The sequence below is a fragment of the Marmota marmota genome, unplaced genomic scaffold, assembly GCF_001458135.2.
Source record: "Marmota marmota marmota unplaced genomic scaffold, marMar, whole genome shotgun sequence".
Taxonomy (NCBI): domain Eukaryota; kingdom Metazoa; phylum Chordata; class Mammalia; order Rodentia; family Sciuridae; genus Marmota; species Marmota marmota.
The window spans coordinates 49,870,287-49,888,841 of record NW_025999853.1 but is presented as its reverse complement, the minus strand read 5'-3'; the positions used below and the strand labels follow the sequence as shown (position 1 = coordinate 49,888,841).

General features: G+C 48.8%; 3 protein-coding genes across 3 annotated transcripts; 2 read left to right on the top strand and 1 right to left on the bottom strand.

The window, feature by feature from the left end:
- Window positions 1-6,020: 6,020 nt before the first annotated feature.
- Bloc1s1 (biogenesis of lysosomal organelles complex 1 subunit 1) lies at window positions 6,021-10,304 on the top strand. Its single transcript, XM_015483266.2, has 4 exons — window positions 6,021-6,191; window positions 6,916-6,988; window positions 8,954-9,086; window positions 10,104-10,304. The coding sequence occupies exons 1-4, from the start codon at window positions 6,131-6,133 to the stop codon at window positions 10,212-10,214; spliced, it is 378 nt and encodes a 125-aa protein (XP_015338752.1). The 5' UTR covers window positions 6,021-6,130; the 3' UTR covers window positions 10,215-10,304.
- A 618-nt stretch (window positions 10,305-10,922) lies between these two features.
- Window positions 10,923-14,847, top strand: Rdh5 (retinol dehydrogenase 5). Its single transcript, XM_015483263.2, has 5 exons — window positions 10,923-11,080; window positions 11,612-11,957; window positions 12,163-12,421; window positions 14,022-14,185; window positions 14,461-14,847. The coding sequence occupies exons 2-5, from the start codon at window positions 11,648-11,650 to the stop codon at window positions 14,682-14,684; spliced, it is 957 nt and encodes a 318-aa protein (XP_015338749.1). The 5' UTR covers window positions 10,923-11,080; window positions 11,612-11,647; the 3' UTR covers window positions 14,685-14,847.
- Window positions 14,848-15,605: 758 nt separating this feature from the next.
- Window positions 15,606-18,403, bottom strand: Cd63 (CD63 molecule). The gene is made up of 7 exons (XM_015483265.2): window positions 18,023-18,403; window positions 16,928-17,116; window positions 16,669-16,743; window positions 16,479-16,574; window positions 16,229-16,369; window positions 15,949-16,032; window positions 15,606-15,760 (listed from the first exon to the last, which is right to left on the bottom strand). The coding sequence occupies exons 1-7, from the start codon at window positions 18,086-18,088 to the stop codon at window positions 15,695-15,697; spliced, it is 717 nt and encodes a 238-aa protein (XP_015338751.1). The 5' UTR covers window positions 18,089-18,403; the 3' UTR covers window positions 15,606-15,694.
- Window positions 18,404-18,555: the final 152 nt, after the last annotated feature.

The following is an 18,555-nucleotide window of genomic DNA, read 5'->3' as shown; positions in this document are numbered from 1 at the left end:
AAAAGGCCGAGGCAAAGAGCACAGAGCACTCCGGAAGTATAGGGAGGGTAACAAATAAAGAAATGGAGAAAGAAAAAAAATAGAGAAGGAGAAAGAAGTGCAATAGTTCCATCAACAAAGACTAGAATGAAGGAGGGGAGGACAAGAAAAGCCTGAGTGTTATATATGAAGAGCAAATTAGCTGGTAGGAGGAGATAGGTGGTGTCAAAGAATGGCAGGGGTGAAAGAGACAAGATCCAAGAGACTGAAGGATGGAAAGGGTGTCTCAGTTACCAGACTTCCCAGGACTGTACACTTCCCATGCATCAAAAGGGAAGGAGACTGGAAGACCAGAGTCCTGGGCTGGCACAGGCAGGAGCTGGGTGGGGCAGAAGAGGGATCTCCACAGGGACCTAACAGCCTGTCCCTCTTTCTCTCCCTTCCCCCCAAGGCTGGGACAGAAGCAAAGGGAGGGGACATTTTCCAACCCTCTGCTATTTATAACTTCAATCCAGAAATGGAGCCAGGAGAAGAGATAGAAAATAATTTGGCAAAACCGGTACTTTGCAGGCTCCTACTTTCCCTTCCCACTCTCCTTTCTTACTCGATATTGGTCATATGTATATTCAACTGTCCATCTTTCCCTTCTCTCTCTGTTTTTTGTCTATCACAAATTCTATGTTTGCCCCTCCTTCTCTCTGTCACATTTGGAATCTTTCTCAGATTATTTCTCAATATCACTAATGTCTCTGCCTGTCAATAGCTCTCATATTCTTATGATTCTCTCCTTTCCTCAAAGCTCTAATACATAACCTACCTACCACTTCTTCCCATGTTCCCTTTATCTCATTTGCCTCTTTGTTCAGAATCATACTTTTTTGTAGGAAAAAAAAAAAAAAGCAGGTGGGCTCTCAGTCTGCCGTCCCTGAACAATCCTTGCTCCAGGTAAGTTAAAATATGTTTGATGATTTAACCTTCTGTTTTTGTAATACTTCACCTGTAGACATCCTCTATAGGAAAGTAGTTTCACCTCTAAACAAGTGCTATGAAGGAAATACATGTGCTGACCAGTATTCTACTTTCATTATTCCCCAGATATGCCCTCTCCATCTGTTTTCTCAGAGCCCCTGACAGTAGAGAGGAGCTGGTAAGAGAATGCAGAATAGCAAAATCAGGATAGAACCCAGGACTTCTAACTCCCTCCAACTCAGGCCATAAAACCTTTAGTGTCCCAGCCACCTTCCTCCCTGCACCTGCTGCTTCTGCCTGCCTCCATTTCCACTTCCCTGGCTTCTGATAAATCTAAGGGTGAAATCAAATGCCAAGAATCTGCATCTGACCTCCTCTGCCCAAATATTTGAGAAGTCACCTCACATGCCACAGAAGGAAAAAGTAGAACAGAGATTGGCCACCCAAAATTAGCCTGTCTATAAATAGTGGGGCAAGGGAGTGCTGGTAACTCACAAGAACACTGGACCAGACTAGTAAATTTAGACAAGTAGATTTTCCCTAAAGCAGAATTGAGACCATAATGTTGAAATGGAGCATAATCAAGATACAGAACTCAATTCCATAAAGGAGATCCCTTATGTTCTCCTGCTATCCCTTTATAAGGGACCCATCCTTCCATCTTTGTGACCTGGAAACTACTAATATGTTCTTCATCTATACAGTTTTGTCACTTGAAAATGTTATATGAGTGGAATTATGCAGGAATAATGCAGCATCAGTACTTTGGAGGGTTGTTTTTTGTTGGTTTGGAGGGTTGGGGATTGAACCCAGGGTCTTACATCTTGTGCACAATAGACAGGTGCTCTATCACTGAGCTATTTAATTCAATTCTCAATACAATATTATGCTCCACTCCAACATTCTAGTCTCAATACTGCTTTAGGGGAATTCTATTCATCTACTTGGGGTTGAGCTGATTCTATACATGCGATAAAACTGCATAGTGCCACATACACACAAATGAATGCATGTGTGAATGGTGAAAATTGAATAAGGCTGTGGGCTACTTAACAATTCTGTACCAATGTCAAATTCCTGGTTTTAATATTGCACTACCAGTTATATATGATGTCACCATTGGGGGAAACTGAATAAAGGGACCTCATGCACTATTTTTTGCAACTTCCTCTGAGTTTAAAATTATTTCAAAATAATTTCAAAATTCTTTAAAAATTGAGAAATGTCCAGACCCAGCAAAGACTTTGGCCTTTGTCTGAGTGAGGAAAATAAGGATTTCTCCATTCCCTCCCCCCTTCCTTTGTTCCCCTCCATCTGGGATCCCTATATTTCAGCTCCCCAGACCACAATTTTCCAGTTTGTCTCTAGCTTACAAACAAACACTTCCAGAACACACACTCCAGAGTTAACTTCTCCCTCCTTCTCATTTGGCAACAAAGACTTGAAGCATAGGTCCCAGGGTCAGGCTTTCCCTCCTCAAAATACACAGCATGAAGACTTTCTCACCCCACCCACCTCTCCAGCACTGGAATCCTCCTGCCTGCCTCTAAATGCTGGCTGTAGCCAAAGCTTGAACTCTGGGAGTGGCTGTAAGAGAAAGAACATAAATGTGATTGAGGGGAGTCTATGGGGAAATGGCTTGACCGTTCTGGTCTTTGAGGGTCTAAGAAATACTCTTGCATCTTGGGTAGAGGACTGGAAGGTCACTTCCCACAGGGAGCCATTTAGACCATCTTGAGGGCCCCTTTTCTTTGAGCCCTGGCTTCAAGCCAACATTTAGAACTTGGCCACACCACCAACAGCCCCCTCACTTGAAGCCCAGCCAGATTTCCCAGTATGCAAATTCTTCTCCACTTCCTCCAGGGCCTCTCTCAGTCCTCACCTAACCCCTAACAACTCAGCAACTTCCAGCCCTAGTGCTTTCCCAGTCAATCAGTTTGGAGCTTGCTAATTAAAACTAATTCTAAGCCGGATGCAGTGGAAAACACCTGTAATTCCAGCAGCACCAGAGGCTGAGGCAGGAGGCTCGCAAGTTCAAAGCCAGCCTCTGCAACTTAATGAGGCCCTAAGCAACTCAGTGGACCCTGTGTCTAAATAAATTACAAAAAGGGGTGGCAATGTGGCTCAGTGGTTGAGTGCTCCTGAGTTTAATTCTTGGTTGAAAAAAAAAAAAAAAAAACCTAATTCTAAGAGTTATCTCCAAGGAATAGGGAAATTAGTGGAAACATGACCATGGAGTTGCATTCATTCCATCTAAGGGAAAAGAATCTGGGTACGAGGTTGTAGGGAGAGGTAGGCAGAAAGGAGACTTCAAATTTCAAGATTCAGTCTCTGGATATACATGCAACTTGTTTTCATCTCTACCACAGGAAGGTGGATCAGAGCTTCACCCACAACAGAAACTGATGTTAGACAGTGAACAACAAGGACCTGGGAAAAGAAAAGATGGAGGATTACCCTGGAGAGATCAGACGGGGTCACCAGATAAAGGTACCCCATGTCCATCGTCCAACTCTAGGGCAAAGGAACAGCCAGTGTACCATAGGAGAGGTAGCCAGGGCTAATGACTGCAGAATCTATGCTGTCTCTACCCTAATTGTGAAAATGTTGGGAGGTATGCCAAGAGGGGTGAGGGTAAGAGAAGATGAGCCTGACACTCTCCCTGAGTCAGCCTAATCTTTTCGCACTTATCCCTGAAGCCCCCAGCACTAACCCCCTTCACCTTGTGTTTCACTTGTACCATGTCACCATCTCTGGTACCCCTGCCAACCCATGTCCTTCCCTCCCAAGTCCCCCAACTTGGAATGAAACACCAGGCACCTTCCAACCTGCCTCTATTTTGCTTGCTCACTGCAGTTGGAAGCAGGAGCCAGAGAGGGGGGAGGACTGGGCCACGCTGCCCTGTGATGCTCTCACTCTTCCCGCTTCTATTGATCAGCCCTTCTCTGGAGAAGAGCCTCTTCCCAAAAGCTCCACCCTTGCCAGGATTCCCTCCAGCTCATGCCCAGCAAGCTAGAGGGGCATGATGACCAGACGGGGAGCTTCCTTGAGAAATGCATCTGGGCCTCTCCTCCTGGGATTTCTCCCATTAATATGCTATATAGAGTGGTCACACTCAGGCTGTGGAGTCAGAGCCTGAAGGGTATCCTAGCCCTACACTGATAGCTTCATTACTTAGATACTCCATACCTCAGATTTTCCCTTCACAAACTACAGATGATAATGATACTTCACAGGTTTGTTCCAGGGATTAAATAAATTAAAACATGTAAAGTGTTTAATCTCTTGTAAATACTCAGGAAATGTTGGGGAAATGTTCCTAGTATATAGATGAGCACACAGACACTTACATACAAAGTATCCAACACTTTTACTTAGATCTTTTTTGAGGGGGGTGGGCAGTAGTGCTGGAGATGGAACCCAGGGTCTCCCACATTCCAGGCAAACTCTACCATTGAGCTACACCCCAACTGCTATTTAAAATTTGTATTTTGTCACTTAATGTTCTGCGTTATGTGGCCACTTAACCATTTCATATGCTTCTCCTCACTTATAATTTGATGGTTGCACATCTTTCAGGATTTAGGGTATTATTCTGGATATAGCTGAATTGACCAAACAATCAGTAATTTTTAACTCTTACTCAGAAAATTCATAAGAATGTTTTATTCTAACTCAACCAGTACTCATTTATCCTCCCCTGATAGTAGATATAATGAAATAAGTTTAATTATGCCACTGAATCATAAAATGTGTTCATGTCAAAGTTGGAAAGTCTTAGATGTGGTTTATCCCAGTGATTCTAAACACTGAGTGCACATTAGAATCACACATCCTATAAAATACTAATGTCTGGGCTTCACCTCTTGAGAATCTATTTAATAAACTTGAGATCAAGGAATTTTTTAAAGCTCCCACATGGACCTCCATAGTAGTACACATCTATAACCCCATTTACTCTGAAGGCTGGGACAGAAGAATCACCAAGTTTGAGGACAGCCTCAGCAACTTAGCGAGACCCTTTTTTTTCTTTTCTTTTCTTTCTTTCTTCTTTTTTTTTTTTTTTTCTTTTTAAGAAGCTGGGATGTGGTGGAGAGTCCCTGGGTTCAATACCCAGTATCCAAAAATAAATAATTGAAAGCTCTCCCATGTGATTCTAGTGTTTAGTCAGGGTTGAGAATCACTGATTTAATACAATCCCCCTATTTTATTAAAAAGAAAACTAAAATCCAGAGTGGGTAAGCAAACTGCCCAAAGTCACTCAGCATGTTAAGATCCACCAAGAGCTGGATGCCAGTATTTAGGAGACTGAGGCAGTAGAATGGCGAATTCGAGACTAGCCTGGGCAACAAAGCGAGACCCCCTCATCTCTAAACAAAGTTTCTTTTATTAAAGAAAGGAAAAGAAGAAGAAGATATACCAATAGTCATTGTAGCAACAGCAATATATTGATGATGTTTAATTTTTCTTGTTGGCGTTAATCCTGGAAACATTCTTCTACAGTTCAGAGAGGCGTTGTATAATTTACCTTTTACTTTGGCCACAGCACTTCGCATTCCCTGACCACAAAAGGACAGAGATGGAATTGCACATTCACCACACAGAGTCCGCCAAGTTAGCAAACCTCCTTAGAAGGCCTCTTGAAGGGCATAAAATGCTTCTCTATATTGAAAATTGAGGGACCTCGGCAGCGTGGTGAGAAGAGAAAGGGCTGGAAAAGACGAAAGCGTTCTCTTCTAGAGAGAGGGAGTTGGGAATCAACTGAGAACTGTTCAGTACTGCCAGGAGGTAGGGCGAGGGAACGAAAAGAATTTCAATGAGCCGAGGGAGCCTCGGCCGCCCCAACAACCGAACCGTGATGGACAGCCTGGCAACGCCTGAGAGCCAGGGAGATGTTAAAAACTGGCTCTGCAATATGGGCACTAAAGAAAACTCCTTCCAACACTCACCAGAGTGAGCACCCAATAAAGAAAAGGGCTCACCGGCTGTGCCAATCCTCTAGGGTTGGAATCGTTAAGATCCTCTTTCCTAACCAACCATCCCACATCTCTAAAAGAGGGCGGTTCCCGACCTCACGTGACGTTGCGGTCACGTGACCCCGGCCCCGCAGGAACCGAGGTGCATTCCAGCTCCGGCAGCAGGAGGGGGGCGGGCGTGCCCAACCCCCAGCACCGTCACGACCATGCTGTCCCGCCTGCTCAAAGAACACCAGGCCAAGCAGAATGAGCGCAAGGAGCTGCAGGGTGAGCCGAATCTCCTGTCGGCCTTTTCCTCCCCGGCCGCGGCCTAGCTTCTACCGGAGGCCTAGACCTCAAGTAACAGCCCAGATCCAGGGAAGGGCTAGGGCTGACGGGCAGCGCGGGTGGAGGAGAGAGAATAGGGGGCGGCTTTTTTGGAATTTCGTTCCGGGACCCACAGTCTCCGGTCCTTTTGGGAACTCTCCAGTCCCCTCGGCAACGCCCCCAATCCCGCCTTGGCGTCATCCTAACCCCGCCCCTTGCTCAGGGGCGCCTTGCCATTGGTCCGGGGGAGCCTCTCATACTGGAAGTGGGAAGGGACTGTCCTGAGAGAGGAGTGTGTCAGGGACCTCCCAGAGACTGGATTCTAGGAGGCCCGAAACCACCCAGGAGGAGATGAGGCACTGCTTTTCCTGAATCTAGTCTGGGAATCCCAGAGTTACAGATCCTTTAGCCAAATCAGTGGAGAAAGGAGGCCTGGGAGTCAGGAGTCCTGGGCGCTGGAACTGACTGGTTGGCATCCCTGAGCGCTTCCCTTCCCCTCTCAGGGTATTTTCTCATCTCCAAAATTAAATGAGATTGCTTTATGTTTTGCAAGATCCTTTTCGGCTAGGGCATTCCCAGATTAGTTGGATGTTTGGGGAACTAGCAGAATAGTAATGGGTGGGTGAGGAACTCTTGGCACCACCCTCAAAAACCATGTTTCCAATCCCTTTTCCCCCACACCCAGAGAAGAGGAGGCGCGAGGCTATCACTGCAGCGACCTGCCTGACAGAAGCTTTGGTGGATCACCTCAATGTGGGGTATGAACCTCTTCCTATGAACACCGGCTCCCTCCCCCACCCTCCCCCAAGTCAGACACTAACAAGGTGTCTGACCCTTAGGCTGTTTTAAAGGGTTGGGATGTTCCATTTGTTCCCCTATCCTACCCTGACCTCCCAGTTCAACTTTGTGGAGAGAGGTTGGAGTCAGCTCTGATGGCTAACACGGTGCGACGGAGGAGCAGCTGCCGTGGTTGGAGAAGCAGCCAGATTTCCCCCTCCTCACATTAACTTGCCTGGCACTTAACAACGTGATGCCATCTGCCCACATCCCTTTGCCCTTCCAAGTCCAGCTGTCACTTCTGTGGGAGAGAGAACACCCTCCTTCACCACAGCTTACCACCCTCTCCTTCTTCACCTCCCACCCTCTGGCAAGCCTGAGCAACAGCTGGCAGGAAAGGGATGGCACAGCTGGTGGGGGTGAAGGTGGAACCTATGCCAGGAGCTAGGGCAGAGCCAGGCTGTCTCTTAGCCTCCTTCTGAGTCTCCAGAGATGACCCCCTACCCCAGCCTTAAATGAGAATGCCAATAATCGCCAAAGACTTGGGAAGGAACAAAGAACATTGTCTCCTGACCCTGAGTGACCCAGAAGAGTTCAGAGGTTTTGATTTGATCCTCTGTTGGAAGAAAGGAGGCAGTGTGGTGCCTTCCACCCTAGGGCAAGTGAAAGAGCTTGGTTGTGAATCCAGAGACTGAGTCATCCTAGGGAGTCATGCAGGGGCTGGGGTCGTCTTCATTACTCATCTGGGGGGAGATGAGGGAAAAGGAAGGCTGTGGCTGTGGTTGGGACCTCTAATTTCCCTTCCCTCCAGGCAGCTCTCTTCACTCAGTGCTGTTTCCCAAAGAGGAGGGGCAGGTTTTTGTCTCTTCTCCCTCCCACATTGGCGCCTCCTGGGCTGTGCTGTGCCACCATTTGTGCAGTTGGCCCAGGCTTTTTTCTCTTCTCTTTTCTAGAAGCCACCCCACTTTCAGCTTGGAGGGCAGCTAAGCCAAAGCCAGATTAGAAAGGGTTTTGTGTTGCTGCCCACGGCTCCTCTTATTCCCCAGAAAGAAAAACAAAGACTCAGTTTATCTCAGCCCTTGTCAGGTGTCCTGCCCACTCTCGTGACCCCCCCCATCCCTTGTCTCCTTCAGCCCCCACACATTCCAGTGGGTGGGGGCACCGGATGTGGATTCTCCTGGCTGACCTAGAGCTTTGGGGTAGGGGGGTGAAAGATTAATTGGCCAATAAGGAAGGGCGAATAATCATTGCAGGGGAGGGGGAAGCAAAAAAACATTGTTAGAGGATTGGGAACACCAACCCAGTAATAGCAATGGTAACTGCAGCCAGTTAACCTTGGTTAAAGAGAAGAGAAAATGATTGCCTGGAGAAGAAGAGAGGCAGTGTGTGTGTTTTCTTTCATCTGTGTGGGCGAAAGAAGAGTTAGAGGAGAGATCCAAGAAGAAACCCCTTGATATTCTCTCCTGACCCAGGGTTTCTGGGGAGAGGGGGTTGCTCTCCCACCCCACCCCAGATTCAGAGAGGGGCCCAATTCTCTTCCCAACTTCTTGCACAGATCCATGGACTTCCAGTCATTGCCAGATGTGTCCCTGCTGCAAGATTTTCCCAGCATCACCATACCCTCATTTCCCTCAGGGATGTCCCACCAGATTAACCCTCCCTTCCCCCCACCCAGCTGCAGGAACTCCTTTGGGGAATAGGAGATGGTATGTTTCTAGTCAGCTCCCAAAACTTGGCTCTCCTGGGAATCCTGGGAGTGGAGTAAAGAGCTGGCTTCATTTGCATGTACTGGTAGTCATTTGCATCACATATATGAAGAGCCAAAATCTTAAGATTTTCCCAGCCCTAACTCCTAACTGGCCTCCCAACTACAGTGGAATATTAGTTCTGGAGACCACCCCCCCACAAGTTGGATGAGCTAATCGCCTCCCTCCTCCAACCCTTAGTGTGGCCCAGGCCTACATGAACCAAAGAAAGCTGGACCATGAGGTGAAGACCCTTCAGGTCCAGGCTGCCCAATTTGCCAAGCAGACAGGCCAGTGGATCGGGATGGTGGAGAACTTCAACCAAGCACTAAAGGTGGGCCACACTCCCCATGTCACAACCCTATCAGAACCCTCAATAGCTGCCTCCAGTCTGATTACCTCAGGCCTTGGATTAAGGAGGAAGTGGGTATTGTCCCAGGTACTTCGTCTATGATTACAGTGTCAGAGAAGCTAAAGAAAGAAATAAAAGCAGAGGCTGGGTGGTAGAAGTAGCTCATTAGTAGAGGGCCAATCCCTAAACTAACAAAAAAGAAAGAAAGAAAAAGTGCTCAGCGGGGCACAGTGGCACATGCCTATAATCCCAGCAGCTCTGAGGCAGGAGGATGGAGAGTTCAAAGACAATTTCAGCAACTTAGTGAGGCCCTAAGCAACTCAGCAAGACCCTGTCTCTCTAACTAATATATAAAAATGGGGTTCAAACCTTGGTACCAAAAAGAAAAAGTACTCAGAACATCCCCAGTTCTGTGAAGTACACCTATAGTCCCAGCTACTCAAAAGGGTTGAGGCAGGAAGACCTTTTGGGTTAGCAGAGGGTGGGAAGGCCAATCTGGACAAAAAAGAAAGAAAAGAGAGGCTGGGGATGTGGCTCAAGCGGTAGCGCGCTGGCCTGGCATGCATGCGGCCCAGGTTCGATCCTCAGCACCACATACAAACAAAGATGTTGTTTCTGCCGAAAACTAAAAAATAAATATTATTAAAAAAAAAAAGAAAAGAGCTAGGTGCAGTGACAGACTCCTGTAATCCCAGCAACATGGGAGGCTGAGGCAAAAGGATCATAAGTTCTAGGCCAGCCTCAACAACTTAGTGAGACCCTGTCTCAAGATTTAAAGTTCTTTTAAAAGGGCTGGGGATATAGCTCAGTAGTAGAGCGTCCCTGGGTTCAATCTACTACCAAAAAAAAGAAAAAAGAAATACAATCCATTAGTCCATTAGTAGATCCAAGTAAAGACCTTTCCAGATGAATAAAAAAAATGTTCCCACACTGGGAAACACTCTACCCACCCTACCCATCCTGATTCCTGGATTCCATCCCTCCTGTCATCCTTCCCAGGAAATAGGGGATGTGGAGAACTGGGCTCGGAGCATCGAACTGGATATGCGCACAATTGCCACTGCACTGGAATATGTCTACAAAGGACAGCTACAGTCTGCCCCCTCCTAGCCCCTCTATCCGACCCCTCATGCCTCACCCACAGAGGCAGGAGGGAGACTGACAGGTAACCGATGAATAAAACTGAAGTGTCCATTTCTATGTGGTGTGTGTCAAGGAACTACTAGCTTCAGTGTGAGGATGGAAGTAAAGGATTCAGAGGTTTCCCTGAGGGAGAGGGGCCTTTCTGATAGAGGGTGGAACTAGCTTCATCTTTACAATCCCATACAAGTACCTTTTGGGTTAGCAGAGGGTGGGAAGTTTTCCACACCTCTGGAGAGAAGGTCCTGGTGATTCCTGCCCCATGCTTCCTAGTCCCAAACTTCAGTTTCCTGCAGAGGAGAAATAAGACAAGGAGCAGTCCTATTTCCCAGCTCTGGCTTTCTGCCTTTCCACGTGCTCGCGGCCTCTCCCAGGCTGGCACTAAGCAGTATCATGAGTCTGAACCAGGTGAGAGATTAATTCTTGGGGGCACTTCAGGACAGAGAAGGGAGAGGAATGACAATTTCAGGGCCACCAACAGAGAGGAGAAGCTGCCATCCTTGACAGCTTCCTCTTCCTGGGAGACCATGGCATAAATGATCGGGAACCCAGGCTGAGAAAGACAGCCCAGGAGGTAGCCTGGGCAAATCTGGCTTCTGCCAAACCCTAGCTTCAGTCAGATAGGCTCCAGCCTCCCTAGCTCCTCCTCCTCAGCCCTCCCCTTTCTCATCACACTTACACTTAACACTCCTGACGCCCAAGTCCACCCACTCTGGACTTTGGGCTTAGCTGCTGCTAGTGTGGGAGACTGGGAAGACCGAAAGCAAAGTCTCTTAAACAGAAACAAAGGGAGCAGCTTCACACGTTGTAATATCTACCAGCTTTCCCCAGAGTAGGTAAGTGGGACAGTGGGAGTTGTGGGTGCTATAGGAAGACTGGATATGCTTCCTCTCACATTATCTCTGATCCTCCACAATTCTGAGTGGGCCTGGTGGGTGGTAACCCAGCTTGCTAGATGAGAAAATAGGTTCAGAGATGCAGAAAGATACCTACCATTACACAGCAAGTTTGGGGCCATCATGACTGAAATGCAGGCCTCTTAGCCCTATATGTGGTTGTATAAATAGGGCTCAGGTTACACTTAGAGGTTTCCAGTGCCCCTGGTTTAGTAGGAGAAAAGGTGTGAGAACAAACAAGATCCCTCTGTTCCCATGGGGCAGGTCTGCACACAGAACCTAGCTCATCTTTTTAGTTAGCCACAAATATAGGGTCTGCCCACATCTTTGTTTTGCACAATAAGCCATACTTGGCCAATTATCTGCCAATCAGATAATTTCTCAATCTGCTCAGACCAGACATGTTAGCTAAGGAGGATGTTAGAGGCCCAGGCTTTGGGGCCAAAATAAAGAACAAGTCTTCCTGCCCAGCTTGGGCTGCCACCTGCAGGTCATTTAGGTCCAGCCATGTGGCTACTTCTGTTGCTGGGTGCCTTGTTCTGGGCAGTGCTGTGGTTTCTGAGGGACCGGCAAAGCCTGCCTGCCAGCGATGCCTTCGTCTTCATCACCGGCTGTGACTCAGGCTTCGGGCGCCTTCTGGCACTACGACTGGACCAGAGGGGCTTCCGAGTCTTGGCCAGCTGCCTGACCCCCTCTGGGGCAGAGAACCTACAGCAGATGGCCTCCTCCCGCCTCCACACTACCCTGCTGGATGTCACTGATCCCCAAAGTGTCCAGCGGGTAGCCAAATGGGTGGAGACACATGTTAGGGAAGCAGGTGAGTATGGTAGAGCCACCAGGAACATGGTATGGGGTGTTCCTGGTCCCCACAATAACCCCCAGAGTCCCTTGCAAGAGCTGTGGGAAGCTAGAGGGACCAGTGGGGAGGAGCAGTGTTCAGATCCTCCCATGAAGGAGAGGACATGGAAGTGTCTCATTCCCCCCCAACACACACACACAAAACCCATCTCGTCTCCCCACAGGGCTTTTTGGTCTGGTGAATAATGCCGGTGTGGCTGGTATCATCGGACCCACACCATGGCTGCCATGGGATGATTTCCATCGGGTGCTGAATGTGAACACTCTGGGTCCTATCGGGGTCACCCTTGCCCTATTGCCGCTGCTACAGCGGGCCCGAGGCCGGGTGATCAACATCACCAGCGTCCTGGGTCGCCTGGCAGCCAATGGCGGGGGCTACTGTGTCTCCAAGTTTGGCCTGGAGGCCTTCTCTGACAGCCTGAGGTGAGGGGTGCAGAGCTCTGGACTCCAAGCCAAGGGGCAGCCCACTCAACATTCATGTTAGTGCCTGTTTGGCATTGATCCACAGAGATGATTAGGACAACACCATGGAAGGTTGACAAGGAGACAGGTTAGGGCTGGACTTCATAGGTTCATAACCCAGCTTGTTTGTAAGCTTTATGACCTTAGGTAGGTTACTATCTTTATCCCGTCTTTCCTCACCTGTTAAATCAGGATAAGAAGACATGCCTCATGGATATTGGGAATGAAATGAGGTACATGGAAGAACCCAACATAGTAAATGTTCAAAAAAAAAAACCCTGCTATCATCAGGAGTAAAGAAGGAAAACTACTAACAGCTATTTGAATGAGCAAGTAGCTTTACATTACATTTTCTCATTTAATCCTTCCAACAATCCTATAAAGGTAGATATTAATACAAAGCTCGTTAGTGGAAGTACTGGGATCTCCATCCCCAGGTCTGCTTGCCTCTGGAGCTTGGTCATTATGTTCTTCAGCCCTTCATCTTTAAACAATAATGTTCAAAAGCTCCATGGAAGCACAAAGGAGTCTTGATAAGGATAGCAGGGCCTGAATTTAAAGCAGAAGCCCAAGTTATACAAGCTGAGCCCACCTTTTAAGAAAGCTTGCCCTGGGGCTGGGATGTGGCTCAAGCCGTAGCACACTCGCCTGGCATGCGTGCGGCCCGGGTTCGATCCTCAGCACCACATACAAACAAAAAATGTTGTGTCCGCCGAAAACTAATAAATAAGTATTAAAAAATTAAAAAAAAAAAGAAAGCTTGCCCTAACCACCATCACTCAGCAGATCATTTTTGTCCTTGTCCCTTAGTCTTTAATTTTTTAAAAAAATAATTTTTAGTTATACATGGGCACAATATCTTTATTTTGTTTTTTTATTTTTATGTGGTGCTGAGGATCAAAACCAGTACTTCACATATGCAAAGCAAGCACTCTTGGTCTTTAATTTTGTAATTGGCATCATGTAACACATACTTTTTACTTAGAACTGTACATCTGGGCAAGGGCAGTGGGATATATCACTACTCTCCCCATTAGATTACATGTCCATGTAATCCCATGTTTTGGGAGCTAGGGAATGGGGTTTCTTTAGATCAAGATTGGCAAGCAGCCTTTCTCAGGCCAAATCTTGCCAATAATGGTTTTTGCATTTTTAAAGAGTTACTTTGTAAATGGTTATATAACTACCTAGTAATATCATTAACTTTGTTTCTTGGCCTGCAGCACCCAAAATATTTGCTATCAGGCCTTTTAATAAAGTTTTCTGGCCCTTGCTCTAAATTATAGATAGGAAAAAATACCTCCCTCTGGGTAGGGGCATAACTCAGTGATAACACACTGGACTAGAATACACAATCTCCTGGGTTTGACTTCCATCCTACATAATACCTCCCTTCCATTACCCACTTGCCCCTTGTCTCAGAACAGCAGGGATCTCTCTTTTTACCAGGACTCATATCCCTAGCCTGTGATAACTGTCCATCTTAGATTCCCCACCTATGTTCCTGAAAGTACCCTCCCTATAGAGCAAGAACCCAGAAACCTCTCTACCCATACTCCAGGCGGGATGTGGCTTCTTTTGGGGTACAAGTCTCCATCGTGGAGCCTGGCTTCTTCCGAACCCCTGTGACCAGCCTGGAGAATTTGGAGAACACCCTGCAGGCCTGCTGGGCGCGACTACCTCCAGCCACACAGGCTCACTATGGGGAGGCCTTCCTTACCAAGTGTGAGTAGCTGGGCACATACAGGGGTACATGAAGAGAAATGAGAGGGCCAGTAAGGCCAGACCCTCATCAGCTGGGAGGAGGAGGTGGGCAAGCTTATAAATGGAAGGCCCCAGGAAAGTGTCTAGGCCAGTTAGAACCTGCCCATTCCCCAAAATGGAGAAGGAACTTAAGAGTCATCTCTACTGGGCAACAAGCCCAAGGATCTAGAAAATAGGACCTAAGATGGGATGGAGTCAGGAAAAGATGCTAACTGCAACCATTCACGGGGCTGCAGACCTGAAAGTGCAGCGGCGCATCATGAACCTGATCTGTGACCCGGACCTAACCAAGGTGAGCAGATGTGTGGAGCATGCCCTGACTGCTTGTCACCCCCGAACCCGCTACAGCCCAGGCTGGGACGCCAAGCTGCTCTGGCTGCCTGCTTCCTACCTGCCAGCCAGCCTGGTGGATGCTGTGCTTGCCTGGGTCCTTCCCAAGCCCTCCCAGTCAGTCTACTGAATCTACCCTTCCAGGAACAGATTGTTTTTCAAGGGCAAGGACTTGTATTTTGGTCCCCACCCTGGCACTTCCTGGTGCCTGGTACAAAATAGACAATAAATGTATATTGTTAAAAAAAAAAAAAAAAAAAACAGTAGGTGGGCAAAATGAATGTGTCCAGTGGGAGACTGACCCCATTTAAGGGCTAATTACCCTAAACTGTTTTACTGCCCAAAGTCTCTAGCCTGTTCAGTGCCTGCAAAACAGCTAGCACCCACTGGGGGACGTAAGGGAATTGCCTTGCAACTGTAAGTGATATTTGAAACTGCAGGGGGAAGGGTGACCACTAGAAGGCGTATTTCTATATAAGAGTATTATCTATTTTTCCTCAGGGGAAGAAAAGGTGATGAAGAGGGTTCAGGGCCAGCTTGAGTGTTTTTCATGTAAGGCAGTACTCACTTAAATTCACCTACTGGGTGAAGAATGAGGGACACTGGCCATACAGGTCTCAAGCATCTTATAACCACTCTGAAAGGGGCAAACTCCCCTTGAGGACTAGAGGGGGAAGGAGTTTGCTGGCCCTCAGAGGTGTACAGAAGACCAGAAAGATTTACATAGTGGATCTGGACTGGGCTCTACCAGGTAGAACCTTTGTGGAAAATCCCTTTGGCTTATACAAGAGATGGCTTCATGTATGTTCCAGTGCTAAGCCTGGGAGCACAAAAAAGGGAAGGCACTTGGCCACAACCTCCTCTAGATCCTCACTTCTCTCACCCCCAGTCCTACCCACACCTTTAGCAAAATCCTCCTTTCCCAAACACCCGCCAAATCAGGCCTGCCTTTCCCAGAGCTGCACACAGAGAAAGTTTCCAGAGGACAGGGAATATGGAAAATGAGAGAAAATGGATCAAGGATCACTCAACGACAAACTGAAACCATCTCTTTTTGGTCTGAAAAAATAATCCGTTTAATTGGAAAACATGAAAGATTCTATTCCACTCCCCTAGAGGGGCTAAAGAAACCAGACCCGCCTACATTACTTCATATCCACTTCGGATACTCTTCACAAGGCAACAGGCAAAGACAATTCCTAGGACCTAGAAAGAAAGATGGAGAAGAGGGTAGAGAAGATTCAGAATGTCAAGCTATCTAGGACACACCCACAGGATCCCAAACACAATCAAAGCTCCCTACCCCACTAACCAGTACCTCTTGTTCAGCACCCTCCTCCCTATTTCCCCTGTCCCCACCCAAGAGGTCCCAGCCCCTGCCCAGGGCACCTCACCTCTACAAAAGCAATGCCCAGAGCTGCTGCAGCCACCAGCAGCACATTCTTCCTCAGCCACATGCCAATCTTCTCCACACAGCCCTGCAGGGAGGCAAAAGACCATCAGAAACTTCATACACATTTTCATCAGCCCCTTTGTCTCTTCTCTACCCCTCTGTCCTTTTCCCCACCCTTTGAATTCTCACAGCCCTCCCCATCCCTGACCATGTAAACTATCCTACCTCCTAAACATTTCCCAGATTTCCCAAGTCTCATACTATCTCAATCTTCCCCCAACCTGGGTATTGATTGCATGCAGGTCGAAATCAGTTCCACAGTGTGCAGTGACATTGATGCAGCAGGAGTCAGGGACTCGGTCCTTCCCCATACCGGGTATGTTCTCCCAATCTGTGTAGTTGGCAGCCCCACAGCAGTTAAACTGGAAGTGGAGAAATATGGGAGGAAATATGCTAAGTGAATCACCATCTTCAGTACAGAGACAAGAATCCCCTTCCCCCATTACTTCTGTTCCCAGCAGCCCCACTCACCTCTTCCTGCATCTTGTCCAGCAATGAAGCTGTACCATTGTTTTTCGGGTAATTTTGCATTTGCTGCTGGAAGTTCTTATTAAACTCTGTTTTGACCTTAGAATAGGAAATAGAGTTGTTGAGAGCAGAATTCAGGCCACTGAGTCCCAGAGCAGCACAAAGCAGGGGTCTCCCCTTATGCCCTGCTTACCTTGTCTTTAAACACATAGCCAGCAATGGCCACGGCCACCTCCACTAGCATGATAAGAGTCAGGAAGATGGCAAACTGCAAGAGCAAAGGAAGGGAGTCAAGTATGGAGTCTGGATGAGAAAGACCTGCTCTGGTCCAGCCAGTCCCTGGAAAACTTACAGAGGTCCCCAACTTACCCACCCTAGTTAGCCCTAACCATAGAAATTTTTTTGCCTTCTGGCACTCCCAGGCACCCATGCTGGTCCCACATCCCACTCACCGTCATCATAAGACAGTAGTTCTCCTTGCAGGCACCACAGCAGCCCACAAAGGCCACCAGGAAGAGGAAGGCACCCACTACAATGATGACCACAGGCAACAGAGTACCAGGAGTAGCCCCGTGGGTTATGGTTTGATTCAGGACAAGCTGGACTGCTACACCCACAATGATCAATCCCACTGCACAGGCCTGAAGGGGAAGGCAAATGAGGGTTAGGCCAGAACCACAACAATACAGCAGCACAGGGACACAGACCAATCCAGGAGAGAGATTCTCACACCACCAGGGAACTTTGGATTGGGAACAGGGAGATACCCCACTCTTGACCCTGGGGATCTGTTCAAAGCACTCGGAGAAGGGGGAAGCCAGGCCTTCCTTTAAACAGCTCTTCAGCCAGGGGGTGACCAGAAGCAAAAAAGAGAAGTACATAGAAAGCCTTGACCCCAGGGCACACACATTCCTGACCTAAAAGTAGCACATTTTATGGGCCCCCAGGGCTCCTGGCCAGATTCTTTCTCAGATCTGCATCCTCACTACCCTCCAATAACTAAGATCTTCAAGACAGGGAGGAGAAAGCAGGAAAAGGGGGCAAGGGTGGTGTGCCCCTCCCTGAACAAACAGTAGCCTCTCAGGCCAGGATCCCAGGGAGGAGTCCGGGGCAAGAACCAATTAGGGTGGGCAGAGCTCTTCCTCATCCCCAACCAACTGGTAAGGGAAAAGTGGGAAAAGGGAATGGAGAGGGATGAGCAGGGTGGGGAGTGGAGGAAAGCCTCGTGGCGATAGCATCAGGCCGTTGGCGGTTGCCCCACTGCCCCATATCACAAGTGGTTGGGTCACCAGACAGGAAGGGCCAGGAGAAGTGGGGGTGGGGGTGCTGCACATCCAGTTTGGCCATTCTCGGTCCAAACTAGCCTCAGGAGTCCCTGAAAGCTGGAGGAGGGAGTATCCGCTCCTCCTTCGGCCCTTTCCCCAGGCTTTCTTTCCACATCTGGTCTCCAGCTGCTTTCATTCTTGGCCCCTCAGCCCTCACCACTCCTGTGCCTGGGCTCCCTGCACCCCGCCAGCGCGCCCCCATCGCTCCCCTTCCCCACTCACGCAAAAGGCCAGCAGAAGAACGTAGAGCAAGAACTTGACACATTTCATTCCTCCTTCCATCGCCATGGCTGCTGGGCCTGGGGCCGAGAGAGGGCGGGTGGGGGGTGGAATTAGAACAGGCCGAGGGGGGCCAGGGCTTCCGGGCTCCCCGCCTGCCCTCAAGGCCTTCCCAGCCCGACCTCCATTCCCGGCCCCTCCCACCCGGAAACCCGCGGTCAGATCCACGTCTCCCAGCCCCCTCTGCTCCGCGGCCAGAGAGGTGTGGGGGCGACAGCCCGGACCTCCCCCGGCCGCCACCGGAGCCCGGGACAGACGCGAGGGCACCCACAGGGGCTCGAGCCTGACGCCGACCCCCTGCCCGCAGGAGTCAAACACCCACTGCCCGTCAGACGACGCTGCCCGCCATCCCCGGGGCCCCCCCCGAAAAAGCCCCCCCGGGGTCCCCCCCCCAAAGTCCCCCCTTGCCCCTTTTTCCCCCACGGGGCCCCCTAAGGGGCTTGGCCCCCTTGCCCCCCCCATGCCCCCCCGGGCCC